Source organism: Uloborus diversus, chromosome 10 (genome assembly GCF_026930045.1).
Source record: "Uloborus diversus isolate 005 chromosome 10, Udiv.v.3.1, whole genome shotgun sequence".
NCBI lineage: Eukaryota > Metazoa > Arthropoda > Arachnida > Araneae > Uloboridae > Uloborus > Uloborus diversus.
In genome coordinates, this window is record NC_072740.1 from 73,743,279 (window position 1) to 73,761,247 (window position 17,969).

At 30.9% G+C, this 17,969-nt stretch overlaps 2 protein-coding genes across 2 annotated transcripts in view; one reads left to right on the forward strand and one right to left on the reverse strand.

Annotated features, from left to right (window-relative positions):
- LOC129231535 (uncharacterized) overlaps window positions 1-17,969 on the forward strand; it is a 242,663-nt gene that overhangs the window by 109,570 nt on the left and 115,124 nt on the right. The gene's annotated exons all lie outside the window — the stretch shown is intronic.
- Window positions 4,737-8,020, reverse strand: LOC129231534 (uncharacterized). The gene has a single exon (XM_054865876.1). The coding sequence runs from the start codon at window positions 6,489-6,491 to the stop codon at window positions 5,685-5,687; it is 807 nt and encodes a 268-aa protein (XP_054721851.1). The 5' UTR covers window positions 6,492-8,020; the 3' UTR covers window positions 4,737-5,684.

Sequence of the window (17,969 nt, forward strand, 5' to 3'; positions counted from 1 at the left end):
ATGAATTGTTTCGAAATTAAAAGAAAACACTGAAAGTGGAGCATTTCCCGTAAATGTAATTTCTAAAAATCATTTACTATTTCAGTACTGGGTCAATGTTTTTAATTTCAACGCATGCACTGCCAAAGTAATGTGCTAGGTAATAAGTATTTAGCGTGCTTTTTTCCCAACGTCAAAAAGAAATTTAAAAAAAGAACGTATCTAATTTATTATTTATATTCTTGCGCGCTAATGAAATATATATATATATATATATATATATATATATATATATATATATATATATATATATATATATATATATATATATATATATATATATATATATATATATATATATATATATATATATATATATATATATATATATAAACTCAAGAAGACTACCTTTTAGCTAATTTACAAGCCATGATCAAATAGAATAATTTCTTAAAAGCAGTTTTGCGGACAGGCTTTGAAAAAAAAATAATAACATTATGAACAAATTAACTTAAATCTAAGTGAATACGCATTATTGCTTAAACTGTTGTTTTTCTAAGTTTTTCTAGTGATCTCAACACTAATATAAATTATATTCATGTCTATTGATTACAGCATACTTCTGTAAATGAAACTGCTTATTGAGCTTGCAACTTTAAGTTTTGTAAAAAGTTGGAGGAAAAATACTGAAAATTAAATATAAAATAAAACTTTTTAATTAATGAACTAAATGTGGCTCTCGGAAATTGAACCTAAACAAAAGTTTTTTAATTCCTTACTAAGATTAAATGAGATTAAAGTGCAGTACTTAAAATAAAGTTTAAAATATTGGGTTTTTGCTCGAATAGAAATATATATCTATATATATATATATATATTAAGTTTAAAAACTCATTTGAGCCCCTTTCTAGATTTAAAAAAAAATAGAGAAGTTTTTTCCAGGGCAAATAATGTATTTTGATTATTAAACGACAGTTTAAGCACTAGTTCGTACTCATTTCAGTACATGCTTTAAAAATAAATTCTGCAGTAAATTTCATTCAAAATAAAAATCATAATTAGTATGAACGCAGTCGTTATTATATTTTAGTAACATTTATTTTCCCCATAGCTATTTTTTTAAAAATACGAGTTAAATTTTACCTTTCTTGTATCGTAATAACTGAAGATAACTTTGATTTCAAAATGAAAATCTACTTCAAAATTCCTCACCTCAATTTCATGAGTTTGAGCAGTCTGCGTGTTGAAGAGCGTGTAAAGTTCAAATTAGAAACGGTAAACACATTTAAATAAAAAATTTGGCAGAAATACATCTCCAAAAAAAAAAAAAAAAACTACTGTACATATTTAATTAAAACAATGACCATAATTTGAAAATAAATTTTAAGCAATTAAATAACAACAAATGTTCTGTAATTTTTCATTGATATCTGCAAAGAGTATAAATGAGTTTTCAAAGCGAAAACATATAATGGTACATGATGCGTGACATTTTATTAAGAAATAACTGCAAAAAATTCCGACTATTGTGATTAAAAATGCTTTAGAGAGAATCTGAAGAACAAGAAAAAAAAAACTATTGGATTTTTAAATTCACCTAAATTAATGAAAAAGCACAGCAAGATTTGAACGGAATTTCCCTAAATTTACATGTAACTGATAATTATTATTACATGAGTTTTAAACTTTAATTATGCATTTATACGCACTCTATTTTACCCTTGACGTGTTTTATTCGTACACAGTTCATAATTTGAAAGTTTTGCATAAGCACCTATCAATTTATAAGACTTGAGGGTTGTGTCTTTGAAGTCTTTTTAAGAAAGAGAAAAATTCTAGTTGAAATTTTATCAAGTTAAATTTTCACTTGGTATCATTTGAAATGTAAAGTAGCACTTCAAGATAAGTTTTTAAAAAAAGCTGCAAGCGCTTTTTATGATATTGATTGAAGTTTAAAGTGAGCGTGGTAGTGAACTTTAACATTCTCATTAAGTTTAAAAAAATACCTGAGGCCTTTGTTATATTTTACGTACACGCATTTGTAGTCATTAAGAAATGTTATAATAATCATTGTCTACATATTTACGGAAAAGCTATATCAACAGAACACAAGTATTTTTTTAAGTGAAAATGAACAGCATCTCCGTTTTGTTATAATAAACTGTCGATATTTCAATTCATGCAAATGAATATATATATATATATATATATATATATATATATATATATATATATATATATATATATATATATATATATATATTGTGGTAAAGAAGATTCTTCACCACAATTTGTGTTTTCTGTTCTCTTCTTGCGTATAATTGGCCTATGTGAGTCCGTGTACTGAAATATTTTTTGCATAAAATCCTCTGTTGAATGTAACTACAGAGAAATGTTTTCATATAGGTATGTCAGGGGTGCCCAACCCTCCTAAGAGAAAGGACACACCCCCTAAAAATCATGAAGCCCCCCCTAAAGCAAGAGCCCCCCCTAAAAAGAGAAAAATACTCCTCAAAACACCCTTAAAAATATTAATGCCGTAGTTAGCGCCATGACCCCCTCCCCCTACATGAGCACCCCTGTGTATGTATATGTGTTAACTTAAAACCGTTGATACCAAAACCTACCATACTGGATGGACTGGACAAAAATATGAATAAAGAAAGTGATAATCTCCATATGATTACTAATTCACCGTCACGAAGCGGCATAAGTTCAAGGCAAGGAAGACCAATACATTTGAATAAGTGATTTGTCTTTTGATCCAATACAAAGATTCTCTTTGAAGAAAAAATCAATTCCCTTCTATACAAATCTCATACACGAAAACTTTTCGAAGGACAATTACGGTGAGTGGCCTTCGCGGAACTAAAGAGGCAACAAGAGATTTTTTGCTGGGAGACAAGGCAGTAATTATTAGGCTACATCTTGATTCTTCAGGAAATTAATGAAACATTCCTATCTCACAGAATATGGCAGAGATTTTTCTTATAGCCCCGGGCAGTTTTCCGCAATGAAGGTATAATTTTATGAGTAGTACATTATGATCATGCTATAAATCTGTGTACTGTGGATGTTTTCGTTCTCATGGGGGTAGCAGAAGGACAGATTTTCGACGTTAGTTTGTGGTTTGATAAGTTTTAACTTACTACTTCGCCATGTATTGAAAGTTTTTATAACCGTATAACATACCCCCAATTTGCATTTCGTTACGTAATTTTTTTCAAACTTTTTAAAATTGTTATCACAAAGACGCTGACAACCACTTCAAAACGTGTAAAAGACGGAAGTGTGCATGCAACCTGGATCGTTTGAACAGAAATATAAGAATGCATTATGTTTTAAAATTGAGACGCAAAAAGTTATCTTTGCAACGTTAATCAAAGGTAATTCAAGCTGCAGTCGAGCTCTTTTTTTTAAATATTGGTTTTAAAAACATCCAGCTAAATGGAATAAACTTTCATTCTACCAAATCACTGTAATTTGTCATTTTGATCCCTGATAATAGAATATCGCGCTTATTTAAATAGTTTTTATGGCAAATACGCTATATTATATTGAGCGGGTTTAAATGTATAAAACTGTATGAAATGTGTAGGAATCACAAAATAGATACCTATTTTTGCCTTTTAACTGATATTCAGTATTTTATTTATTTATTTCTTTATTTTGTTTTATACGTTTTGTTATTTTCTCGTAAAATTTAAGATTTCTTGGTTCACAAACTGCAAAACGTTTGCGTTTTTAAATATAATTTAATTCTTACTTTGAAAAATTACTATTGCTTCGTGTAAACAAAAGAAACTGTTCATGTTTTTTGTGCTTGAAATTTTCTTTTTCTATTCATTTTTAAATGCATTGTTACAAAACATTTCAGGGCTTTCAGAACGATACATTAACTTAAGTTTTAATCAGTCAAATAATTAGAGCATTTACGTTTAATTTCAATTTGCTTAGTAAAAATTGAATCAATACAATCTTATAATAATAAGATAAATAAGACGGTCAACATACTATTAGACAAAAAGTGAAAATTCTATCACATTCAAAAGCAAATTTAGAGGTTATAATGAGAGAAATTTAAGGATAAAAACAACATTCCCATGATAGAAAAAAAATAACCAAAAGGCAGTATTTTTTGTCACACAAGTCATAGATTCCTTACAAGAAAATCATTTTGATCGATAGGAAGTCAACATAATAAAACATTAGTTATTTTTGGGAGGGACGATCAAGTATGTTTTCTTTAGGCTTTTGTCAACACTAATTTAACGCATTCCCTACATTTTTCACGTTGTCAACTACCCCTTTTTTATGATTTATGGCTGCAAATGTAAAAATTGTTAAACATTTCTTATCTCCTCCTCCCTCTCTCTCTCTCTCTTTCTTTCTTTGCGAAGCCAATTATTGGTCTCCATACGATCTACGATACTTTGGTATAATTATCTGCTCTTTAGAAATTTTAGCATTGTAATCCTTTTTGTTTTTTATTGTAATTTTTATTTCTAGTCTAGATCTTCATCAACAATCCATCCAATTTCGATCTTCATTTTCCTACATAGTAGTCGTCATATTTCTTTTTAATGTTGCTTCATCAACTCAACGCAGATGTGATATTATAATAATTTTAATCGTTAAAGTTGAATTTTGGTAGTTAAGTCTGCATATCTAAATAGTACGACTATTTTTTTCTCGTTCTGTCATTGTTGACCCTGAAATGTTCTGAAAATTTTACTCCCTCGTAGGTTCTTTTTTTCCGCTTCTGTCTGTCTCCATCACCTTCTCTGATTTACTTCCGTTCAACGTAAATGCTTTTTATTTGGTAATTATCTCGTAAGGTTATACAGTTTAATAAAATAGAAAAAATATTTTAATAGCGATAATTACTCTGTGCTTTTTAAAATTGGAAAAAAATCGAAATATCAGATAAATAAGAATACTTAAAAATTAATAATAACTTTTCAAGACTTATAGTACTTATTTATAACATTAGCTTTTATAAACAACTTGAAATAGAGCATTTCTCGTAGATGAGAAAAATCCCAACATTAATGTGTTTTTGACTAATGGTTAGCTCTAAAAATCGCAGAATATGCAATTTTTCCTTTATATTTTTGAAAATGTAAGGTTAGTTAAATTTTAATGTATACAAATGTAAAATATGAAAATAACTTTTGATGCCGATGCCGTCGATATTGTACTAAGAAAGGCTTTTAAGAATAAGAGTAAGAAAGGAAGAATTTACATATCTCTAGTTAAAATATGAAGGTTTTGAATTAACATTTTATACCATGCTTCAAAAAAAATCATATTAAGAAAACTTACTTCAGAATTTTTAAAAAGAAGAAATCCAAAGAAGTAAACTCAAGTCTGTCAAAAGAAAACAGATCATAAAGCATACCAAAGCATGCAAGTTGGTTCTCACAATTGATTTGACTTTATTTATAAGTAAGACATTTGACATTTTCTCACCAATATTGCTTTAGTGAAATAGATTACACACTAAACTGCAGCTTGCAAAATTATCCCTTGCATTTGTTACTGAAAAGGATTTTTTATATATAGCTTTGTAACGAAAATATAATAGACAGTTAATTTGCTAAACTCCTAAGAACGACAAGCAGACAAAAATGCAGGCATATCGTCACACAATTGTAATGAATACTCAAACTTTTAACATTAAAATGCATTATAATAAATCGATTTCAAAATTTAAAAATGCCGCTTACCTCTGACATCAATTTGCTTTGGTCAGCGGATGATGCTTGCAATCTCTTTCTTAAATCCTCCACATCTTCCTTCATTTCCACAATAACAGCAGCATTCTTTTCCCGATCCAATCGGACACTATCCATGCGATGTCCAAGAGCTTCAATGTCAGAACGCAAAAGTTCTAAAGAGGTGTGCGTCCTCTCTTTTTCAGCTAAGGCCGCAGTCGTATTTAAAGAAATGGCCATCTCTTTCATTTCATGTCGTAGATCTTCCACTGTCTTTTGAAGCCAGTGGACAGCAACTCGTCCGGATGATGTACGAACTTCTTCCTTATTACGGACATCTCCTTCTTCCATTTGCTTCCGTAAACTTAACAACTCTTTCCGCAAAAAATTAACTTCAGTTCTCAAGTCCGATCCATGGTTATCATCAACTTCAGGCGTCATCAATAATTCAGAACGAAGACTCAGGAGCTCATCATTCAGATGTTTCAATTCTGAATTTCTCCCTTCAGTAGCCCTGTCGCGGTTCATTACGTTCGCATTCCTCAAATGTTCCTCCACCCCGAGGAAGGCCTCCAGTTGATGCTCTGCAGAAGATTCATCATGTTTTGTTCTTGCGAAATAACGCACTTTCTCTTGCAATCTACGAATAGCTTCATTATCTTGTTGCCTCTCTTTTTGAAGTTCTTTCACTTCTTGTTGAAGGCCCATTAGCATGCTTTCCAGTTGCAAAGATGCAATGTGGCTACCGAGCACACAACTTAAGAATGAAATAAATAGAACAGAAACTGAATACATGGTCAATGACTTCAATTAAATGCAAGTCTCCAAAAATATTTAAGTTATCCAAAAGTCGCAATTTAAAACGTTTCACTATCTTTAAAACAAAAAGTCACACGAATTTTCACAGAATTCCAACATCCAATGAGGGGGATTCATAAACATTCCATCAGTATGCACTCTCTCCCGGCAAGCACGTTGACAAGGCTTTGAGGACAAGTTGTATCATGCTCCCTCTTCTCCTGCGATGCAAGTGACTACTGGTACTGAAACTGAAGAGTGTTTGGCAGCTAGAGGAGAAGACGCCGTCTTAAGATCCAGAAATGCAGTGAGTAGGTCGAGTATAGCAGCTGCCGCTTTCTAATCGGCCTCTGCCCCACGTGGCTGGCAGCATCTCAAATGTCCCCTTTTACCCCCCTCCCAACCGACAGCTGCTAGCCGGAGGATGTTAAGTCCTCCTCCCCTTCTTACCCTCCTGGCTCCTTCAATGCCAAGATGCTGCTGCTCAAGCTTTCCTTCCCCATGAATTTTTCTTTTTTCTTTCTGCTTGCTGTTCTTTCTTTTCATCATTTCGTGTTTCTTATTATTTGGTCCCAGATGCCATTCGCCAGTTGTTTCCACAGAAATACCCTTATACCAGGGAAAAGAAAAGAGGGGGCACTTGCCCTCTCTTTTCGCTCTGGTTCAATAATAGATTCGACAACGGATAACTGTCGAAGAAAATTGAGGGGAAATAGGTGTTTAAAATGTGCTACCGTGGAAGATGTTGAGCAGTAAAATGAAGATAACATCGAGAACTGAGTGTATTGTATAGTAGTACTTCTGAAGGGTGGTGTTGACTGTCATTTATTATTGGTTTCATTATGAATATAAAATTTTACGTTTCTCATACTATTCTGCAAACAATTGTAGAATATTTTAGTATTTAAGAATCATCAACAAAAGAAATCAATAATAAAACTCCTCAACCAGGGCACCAGCGAAGGGGATTTTGTGGGCGAACCCCGTCGTGATTTAAATTAAGTGATTTAAGTCAGCGGTTTTAGTCGGAATTGAAATCATATGCTATTTTACAAATATTATTGATTTACATCAATTTTTAACTTAAAAAATAGAAATGGTCTTGAAGTTCCTAAATTTCAATGTTTCTGTCCTTTTTCCCTAGTTAGAACAACCTCTCTTCCTTACTTTTGATGTTGTTTCTATGGTTTATCCTTACTTGACCATTCTTATCTTTTCAAAATATCTCTCCTTACTCAAGTGAAAATTCAAGTTTTTAGTTGGTAGCCAGAGACCAGTTGGCACTTTCGAGTTAGTCGCCATTCTTTTTACTAATGTTAGTCACTTTATCCAGGACTTTTCTTTTTTTATGAATGCAATCATGCAATCTCAAAGAGCCACGCTAAAAGGTGTGTGAAATGAAAAATAGGAAACTTCAAAATTAACATTACTTTAAGCATCAATTCATGCGAAGAAATTAAAACAGGTACATTTAAATTTCCAAAAAAAAACAAAGCGATATTTTAAAAATACATGTAAAAATTTTTTAGAAAAATATTTAAAAAAATTGTAAAATATGTACAATAATTTTACGTATGAACAGTGAATGTGTAAACTTTTACTGGAAAGTAAACAAATCAAAATATACGACCTTCTGACTTTAAGACAGTTACGTACTATTTATAAAAACAGATTAAAAAATTTTTACTTTTAAGTTTTATTAAAGTTGCTATTTTCAAAAAAAAAAATCTGATTTAATTCCAAAAGTTTTTTTAAATTGTGTTTCTCTCCCTCTCTCTCTTTCTCTCTCTCTCTCTCTCTCTCTTTTTTTTTTTTTGATATTCAGCTCTCACTTAATTTTCATCCCATATGGTAGCACCCCCTTTTTCCCCCTATTTTTCTGTATTGAAATTGTATGCCATTTGTATTAAATTTAATTTGAATCATTGGTATTTGGTTACACGTAATTGGTTTCGCATTAGATTATTGAAGTATTTTGGTGAAGTAATACTTCTAAGGTTATATCATTTTCATTCTTTTCATTTTTAAACATAGGAATTTCAATGTATTTTCATTTATAAATGAAAATTAAAACCCTTTTTTAAAAAAATTTGTTGCTTTTTAATTTGATAATTCAAATTTTGTTTTAAAAAACTGATTTAAACTTTTTAAAAATTCCGAATTTATATCTTCTTTACACCTAGGTTTTAAGCTATATTGCCGATTCAATGATGGTTATTCGTTGCATGTGAGGACTGTTATGTAGGCCTCCCCCTCCCCCCTCCCCAAATATGAATTCTGGATGTTGTTAGTGACCTTAAGAATAAAAAATCAAAAACTAATTTCTCAATAACTATGTTTTAGGATCAGTTCGAAAGAAATGGTGCAAAAATCGTTTGCTGCAAAAAAAGGCTAGGGTGTCTTTATCATTGTATTGATGCAATTATACAGATAGCAAGAAAGCTTTACGACATAAAAAAAAGAAAAGAAATTACATCCAGGGCTTGTGCGGGGAAGATTTTCTTTGTTTCTTTTTTTCTTCTCTCTTTTTTCCAATCGAGATTATTGAGCGAATAGAAAAAAAACATTGTATTTATCGTTAAAATATTTTAATAAGTAAAACTTTTTCATCAATAAAGTACAAAAGCCAAGAGTTTTCCACAAAATCTCAAGACTTCAAAATCTGTATTGAAAACCTGAGATCTTAGGGGAAACAACAAACTTTGACTAACCTGTTTGTCATCATCATTTTTATTATTGTTATTATAAGTAGTAGTATTTATTTACGGACTACAACAATTATTATCTTAATTAGGTAAACTTATTTTATGTAAGTTATTGTTAGGGTATGATTATTTACAATGAAATATATTGTTACAATGACATTGACACATGTTTTTATACAAAAAGTGCGTGTAGCAACAAAAAGGCCTTTAAAGCAAATATGGCTCATAGTTGTATTTTTTTAATTAAAATAATGGCAAATCTACTCATTAAAATGAACAGGTTAAGATAAATTTCCTTTTCCTTCTATGTTTTGGGGATGCAAAATTTAGTCTCTAAAGCAAAATAATAGGTAATGCATGTTTCAGCAGTTGTGTAAAGATATTTCGCTTTAATGGAAATAAAAAAAACGAAAATCATGATTTAAAACGAGAGAAAAATTTGCTTCCTTAAATAAGTTAATGATTAATATTTAATTATATATATATATATATATATATATATATATATATATAAACGAGAACATCAAAATGGAAAATGAAAAAGGTGAACCCGGGACCAACACTTTCTCAAGGTTAATGTCGTTGATTTTTTTCAATTTCTTTGAATTTCTATTTTAAAATTGTCTTAAATTGTATCTCTTATATATATATATATATATATATATATATATATATATATATATATATATATATATATATATATATATATATATATATACGCCATTCGCCTTTCTGTGCAAGGAGCCACCTACGGCGGCTGTTTGGCTAACTTGTCATTTACCTTTTTACTTCAAGTTTGCCGCCTTCGGCGGTTGTTTGAATAAATTTGGCAGCAGTATTAATCAATCCATCTCTATCTTTTTTTTTTTTTTTTGCCATTCACATTTTTACGCTAAGATTGCCGCCTTCGGCAGCTATCTACCTTTACAATCTATCTCTACATTTTCTTATCCATCTCTATTTATTTTAACCTCCCTGCCCATTTCCTAATAAAAACAAAGATCGCTCAAAAAAACGCTTTTTTTTATTTAAGTAGAGCAAAAAAAAAAGCTCAAATTCCCCGTAGTGTGCAAAAAGTAGCGTTTGACAAAGATAAAAAAAATCTGGCTTTTTTTATTGAATTAATGCGCCCAACTATGAAATGTAACGTAATATAGATACAGCGAAAGTCCAGCTTGGGGGGGGGGTGGAAAAAGAAATAAATGCAATCCCTAAATAAAACAAAAAAAGGAAAGAAAAAAAGCAAGCGCTGCCGGAAAAACACGTGGTCATCACGTCAGAAAATGTAGAAGTAAGCTATATAGTAAAAAAAAAAAAAAAAAAAAGATTAACACTGCTCGCGATTAGGATTCTATCGTAAATATCGAATCGAAACCCAAGTAGTGACGTCACAGGCATAAAAGATTGAAGAACGCTTTTTTCAACTGATGCGTAAAAAGGACATGATGTGTTCAGCATTAAAAAAATTGTAAAAAAAAAACCTATTGCGTATTTTTAAGAACTTTTTTCTTCTGAAGAGGGCGAAATGTTTTTTACTATTACCAACTTAAATTTCAGAAATGAGGCTTTGATACTTCTCGCAGGATGATATTAGAAAAAAATAAAACTCAGGAAAACATTCAAATTAAAGGTTTTTTCAAAAATTCATAAAAAATACAAAAATTGCTCTATCCTCAAACTTTTTTCATTCATCATATTTAAAATTAAATTTCCTACAGTATAGTACAAAAAATATTTGTGTGGTGCGATTGGTTCGGGGTCTGTGAGGTAAAAATTACTAAAAAGTGCAAAAAAAACACATAAAACATTAAATAACTTTTTTTCTAATTCAAATATCAAAAATCGAAGCCCGAGGTGCACATCTTCGGCAAAAACAGCACCTGTGTACCAAATTTCATCTTCCTAATCCTTACCGTTTTCCCGGGAAGCGCGCCACACACACACACACACAAACATCTTATTTTATTTTATGTGTATATATATATATATATATATATATATATATATATATATATATATATATATATATATATATATATATATATATATATATATATATATATATTTAGGAGGGATGTTGACCAGAGTCAAAATGCATAATACACTAAGAAATTTTCTCCCTGATTGAGATAAAATAGCAAACTCATGTGCGAGTTTCTAGAAAGTAATATTTCTAAGCGGAAGAGAAATGTGTTTGCTGAAATAGAATATTAACTGGCTTTTTTACCATACGAACAAAATAATAATTGATTTGAATGAAAAATAAAGGAGACAGTCGTAACTAACAGAAGTAAACAACGTAAGCTAAAGAACAAATAGACTAAATATTTAGCTTTTCTCGGAGGACTTAACTTCCAAAAACTCACAATTCTTTGCACTGAAAAAGGGATTCCTTTAATCCTCAAAACACGCGTCAGCAATGAAATTTGTGCTTTGTTAACGTTGTTTACTACTGTTACTTTGTTGCACAAAGATATTTATTTTTATAAAAGCAGCATGCTGCCAAAAATGAACTCCAAATCTTGACATACGAGACATAGTTTTTATTTTTTTTCCTAAGCAGTGTATGATGGAATTGTTGTTTACAAGTAAAGAATAAAGATGCTAATGTTGGACAAAAAATTATACCCCCCGCCCTTTTTTTTTTTAAAAAAAGTATAATTTGTAAAAAAGTTTTACCCTAAAAGATAATAACAACAAATTTAACTGGAATAATGAATTCAATAACATTTTATGACTGATAACAAAATTATTTGGTTCGCTCAATATAAAGAAACTTATTTCGAGTGAAGCTTATTTTGTGCTAAAGAAACTAATATCTTTGATAAATCAACGAAACGTGCTTTTAATACATGATGAAAATCTTATCTGATTCAAAAACGTGATATAAGTGTAATTCTGCTAATAAAATAAAAGAATAATAATATTTATATTTACTCCATTACGTTTCGTTTCATAAATGTTTTCTACGAATATCAAATTCTATTCTTAATAAAATTATATTTTTCAGAAGTATCGGATTTCTTTTGAAACTTTCATTTCTTAATGGTATAAAATAAGTGATATTAAAATGTATTCTATAAGATTTTTCTTTTGTGATTTTTTTAAACCTAGCGACTGGGGGTTTTTTTTCAATAAGAAGATGTAATGATATGCAAATTTTTTTACAATATAGTGGTTGCGCATTTTTAAGCGACTTTTCAAGTAACACTCCTTTATCGTTTCCTCATATTTTTTACTAATCAGTCATTTATACGATAAGTTATTTATATGATCGCATGAAGTAATTTATATGATGTTTCAAAAGACAAACTTGTATAATTAGAATTGGAGAGAATGAAAATTTAGTTCAAAACTTGAGATAGATTAGGATGAAAAATAGAACTTATGTTGAAAGAGGCCATGAAAGAGCTATACATTTAGTTGAATAGACGCTAATAACAAATTAGGTCCGAAAAGCAGATCATGTTTTTTTTTTTTTTTTTCAAATTATAGCTGCATTCTATTACTGATTCTGTAGATTTATATTTGATAGAAATACTAAATGAATTATGGTTTACCTTTTTGTATCTTACGATAATTTGTGGCAAGATTTCTAGAATCCAACACATTACATTTTTAAATTATGAGAGTAAACATACATCTAGTTTCGCGCTATGAGCATTTTTATTCTTGTTTATCTCTTTTTAACATTGTCATGGTTTTTTAACAATTTTTAAAGTCTATACTATTTTGAATTGCTATGCAATCCTAAACACTGTACTGGCAATAAACGCTGTGTGTAGAGCTATGCACAATATCTTTAATGGTTTTTGACGTTTCGTTATTTTTGAAACAAATTTTACTTTCACAACTTTGATATTCTATCATGTATACATGAAACTTTCATTGCCCTGGCTAACTTCATTTTAATAATGATTCAAGTTGACGAGAACTTCGAGAAAACTTATTTTACAGCCAGTATATCCATCTGGAAAAATTCTGGTCTCAGTAAAAGAAATACATGGTGGGCCAAAGTATTAAACACATTTCCTGCTTTAAAAGCAAAAGGACAAATTGAGGTACGTTTTATTTACTTAAAGTACATGTTTCTTTTTTTTATTGGAAAACAAATACAATAGTCTTATACTACACACTTTTACACATTACGTTTTCACATAACAAGATACATGGAACATGACGTTGCAGCACTGCTCAGGATAGTTAACTGATTGCGTCAGTCTGCAAATGGCTACGGAAAAATGAGCAATATTATGGTTCCATGAACGCAAATCTGTTGTAGCTAGGTGTATGCAAAACCAGTCCTGCTTATCGATAAGTTAAAAGAATTAAGGCTAAGGTCATTGCAGGAATATCCGCTAAAATGATACGCAACACTTGGAGTGAAATTTAATTTCGGCTTGATATTTTGCGAATCACCAACGAAGCTCATGCGTAACTTTATAGTATTTAAAACTGTGTTGTATAAAACTTTTATACAGTTAAACTCGCTTATAACGAGCCCTGATTTAGCGAGAACCCGGATTTAGCGAGGAAATCAGGGAGATTTAGTTGATAAAATGTAAAATCTATGGAAGGCTAACTCGCTTGTAACAAACCCCACTTAAAGCGAGCAATATTTTTGGGACTCATAAAATTTCTTTTGCCCTCCAGCTCAGCCTAACCTTGGAAAAATTCTTTCAATATTCTGAAGTCAACCGAAAGTTAGTGATGAGTCATAAATCAAGAGAACAAGTGATGACGCCCCCCCCCCTTTTTTTTTTTAATTTGTGAATAGAGAAGGTTTTGACAACTATATATTTTTTGAAATCAATGTTATCACTTCCGACGGTATTGAAGCTAAATTCAAGTTAAAACAGATGAAAAAAAATAATGAAAACGACGGTAACAATAAATGTGAAGAGTTTGCAGCCGAACAATCCTCAGCACATTCAATGACTTCTGATGTGCTGCAAAATTTCAAACTTTTTTGGGGGCCAGGGATCACTATGACGCTATGAGTATTTCTGAGTATTTCTCCAAATCAATAACACAAGAAAGATACAGTAAAACAGTTTGAAGTAAATTAACCAAATTATTTAGTATTGTACAGAAGTATGATAAAAACAAAGCAAGTATGTACGAATTTTTATGATTTTTCACGAAGTTGTTTTTTTACGAGCATTCAGTTATAGCGAGCAAATATCGTGGAATATTCGTACTCGTTATAAACGAGTTCGACTGTATATTGTAAACATACACGTACCTCTTTTTTTTTCTTTTTCATATTCAAGCACGAAATACTTTTAGCCTACGTTGTACTTCAACTTGGGTTACATTAAACTGCTGCAAATGGCCGTTGCCAATGAAGCTGAAATTCTTTTTCAAATGAATACAGCTACACCGTTATAACTGATTTTTTAAGTTGTGTATCTTCGACACATATAATGTTATACTTTTTTCACATATGAATCTGTTTTTTGTTAATCTTCGAAAAAAACGCACGAATGCGGATATTACTCTAGCGTGAATAACTGTAATCAAAAGAAAATCGAGCGGTATTCCTTAATGGTGACAGTAATGATATATGCTGTCTATTTGCGCAACGTGCGTCAACAGAGCTTGCGTGATTTTATGAACACGTAGAAGAGATATCTTCTTTAACTACAGCTATCAACGGCAACTATAGCTTAGCTTTGTAGATACTAACATCTAATATCCACACTTTATTAGTTACATCACTTTTATTTTCATGCTGAAATTGCTTGCTCTAACACAGAAATCACAGAGCTAACCCCTATCCACAGAAAGACGGTGTAAGCGATCCTTATACATTATTTCTGTAGCCTGTTTATCGTTTCTACGCGAGATTTTCCTCAATTCTTGATCGATTTCTTTGATTTACACCTTATTTTAAAGCTTATCGTGCACGCTACTGACGAAAAATAGACCCATGGTCTAATAATTGTTTTTTTTCTGTCAAAAAAACCTGTTTTAAAGAACCAGAATGAGGTTTTCGGTTAAATTTATATCTTTAACTTGCACTGTGACCGACAGTGCTGAATAGCTTCATCGGCAGAGCGTTCGCATGGTAACCAGGAGAATGAGTGTTCGGGCCCATGTCTGGACAATCTGCATCAACAAATTAGAGAAATATCATGCATAACAATAACACTTAATAACTATGAATAACAAGTATGAGAGAATAGAAACGCTCCTTGCGGTTCTGAAAATTTGATGCAACTTGGAGCGATATTGATTCTTAATTGTAAGGAATTTTTTTAAAGCTTTGGCTCCGGTAAGAAAATTAAAGCATAATGTAAGCGGAAATATAAGCATCAGGTTTAAGATTTCAGACTACAATGGAATTGTTTTTTGTTCAGAAAAAAATAATAAATCGTATATTGAATATAGATTTTTCTAATGAGTTTTTGACTCTTTGTACAAATAAAAAAATTATTACTACCTCAATTTAAAGGGTAAAATATATATTTTTTTCTTCTTTTTGCAAAAAAACAAATAGCTTATCACATTTTTACTATATTCGAAAAGCTACGCTTAAAAAGAACTTAGTTCAAATTATTCTGTATTTTAACCGTGCTGTAAAATGATGAACACGTGCTGCCATCTAAGCCATAACGGTTCAAGCAGCCTGCGATAACACAGCTGCTTTCGGAAAGAAAAAATAAATAAAATTAACCTGTGTGTGTGTGTGTGTGTGCGTGTGTGTGTGTTTGTAATGAAGCTTAAAAGCACTGGAAAAGCACTTTTTTTCGGTAGAGCGTTCGGCTATAAACTATCTGAACTTCGGGCAAGCCCGGGCTGTCCGACATAACAGCAAATTTACATTAATATTACGCATTACATGTACTCATAACATACAACAGATAACACACGTAATAAAATGAATGCAGTGGGAATGCTACTTGGTGTTTCGACTCCTTTATGCAGGCTGCGTTATCATTCAGATAAGTTGACTGTTAATCGAAGGGTGTTCTTCCTTTTTTTTAAAAAAAAAAAAAGCTTTCACTCTGTTCAGACCACTAAGGACAATGTAAGCATAAAAAAGTGTTAGATTTGCCTCAAGGGAATCCTTTTTGTGCCGAAAAACATTTTCACTGTATGCTGAAATGTACATTTATCTAATAGCAGTGTTCGACCTTTTGTACAAATGAAAAAATACTACTGTAAATTGAAACTACGAGTTTCACCCAGTAAAACTATAATTATTTATTCGAATACGATACAAAACATTAAAATTATTATCAACTTCATTAGTAAGAAATCATTTTCTACTCCTGTGCTTTCGACTGGAAAAAAAAAACATATTGTGTCTACGTTCGAGAAATTACACTTAAAAAACGGACTCAGTTTAACTGGTTTTGGTTTCGAATTTTAAGTGTTCGTCATGCTGGCTAATTACAAAATATAGACGCATGATCTTATTTTTTTTCGGTAAAAAGCTTTTTGGTGTTTTTTATTACGCATTCTTTCAATGAATAGCATTCGAAAAGGAAGGCGCAATTGCTAAGTTTGTTGGAGTGTCGTACTGTTAATCAGAATGGCGCCAGTTCGAATCCGTGTCAATAAATTCTCTTTAATGTTTCTTTTTTTTCCGTCAGATGCTCACATGTGCAGGACTGTATTTGCCACAACCTGTTTTTTCACATGCAAAATTACTGCTTTTTCACGAGTCACTCAGCCACACTTTTAATGATATTTGTTTGCATTGAAAATACGTACAACCAAAAGGTGAGCGATGATCAAATTATCACAGCGTTGTATTTAACGAGGTTTTGTTACTAATGTCTTCAAATAACATGCCTTCTCTTATGTGCTTACTTTTTTTCGTTTACTTTTTTCGGTTATTCTTCATAATGTTCTTTCTATAAAATTTTTAAAGAGTGAAATGCCTTATGAAACGATTCAAAGCACAGTGCAGAGTTCCGCATGGGTCGTCTAGTTTAAAAGTATTTCTCTCTCGGATTCTGCACAAGATGTCAGAAAAATTTTATCTAAAAAATATATAGGCGTTTTCATCTATGCAAAAGTAAAAATAAAAAATTGCAAAACCAATTGCAATGAATAATGCAAGGCTTTTTTAAAACAAGTCGAACTAGACTGAAATTACTAAAGACCTATCCACTTAACCAATCGAACCAAAATATCTGATACGGTTGTTTGAAGAACTGTGATCTCTGTGTTGTTTAAAATCATTGGATGGTTGAGGAAAGAGGCCGCTTGGGTTTTAAGCATAGAGAAGTATTTATCTTTATAGTTTCATTTACAATAAAAACTTCGTAGCTTTATGACAGAAACAGAATTGTGTATAAGATAAAACCGTCAGTTACTAGTAGTTGGCATTGATATAATAGCTTACTTTAAACGAAACAAAATAGCAACAGAAGTTATAAAATTGTGCACGAATTCAAAATTATAAAGCTATGTGTGAAGTTGAAATTTGTACCTTTCAGCTTAGTTTTAGCTAATTGTTTGAGCATGTGTTAATCTCGTAAAGTCATTGTTTAGTGAAACTAAAACTTTCAACGATGCATATTATATCTCTACATGTATAATACAGAAATACAGCAATTTCATTTTATAGCTTAATTACATTTAACAATTTTTTTTATCTTACCATAACATTTGTAAATTTAAAATTCGTAAATTTGATTCCATATTACGCCCAGAATCGAATGGTTATCATAATGTTTCTTTTTTTCTATACATCTGGAACGAACATTAATAAACATTAATGCACAAGAAAAAACTTGAGCCAAGTTCTGTCTCG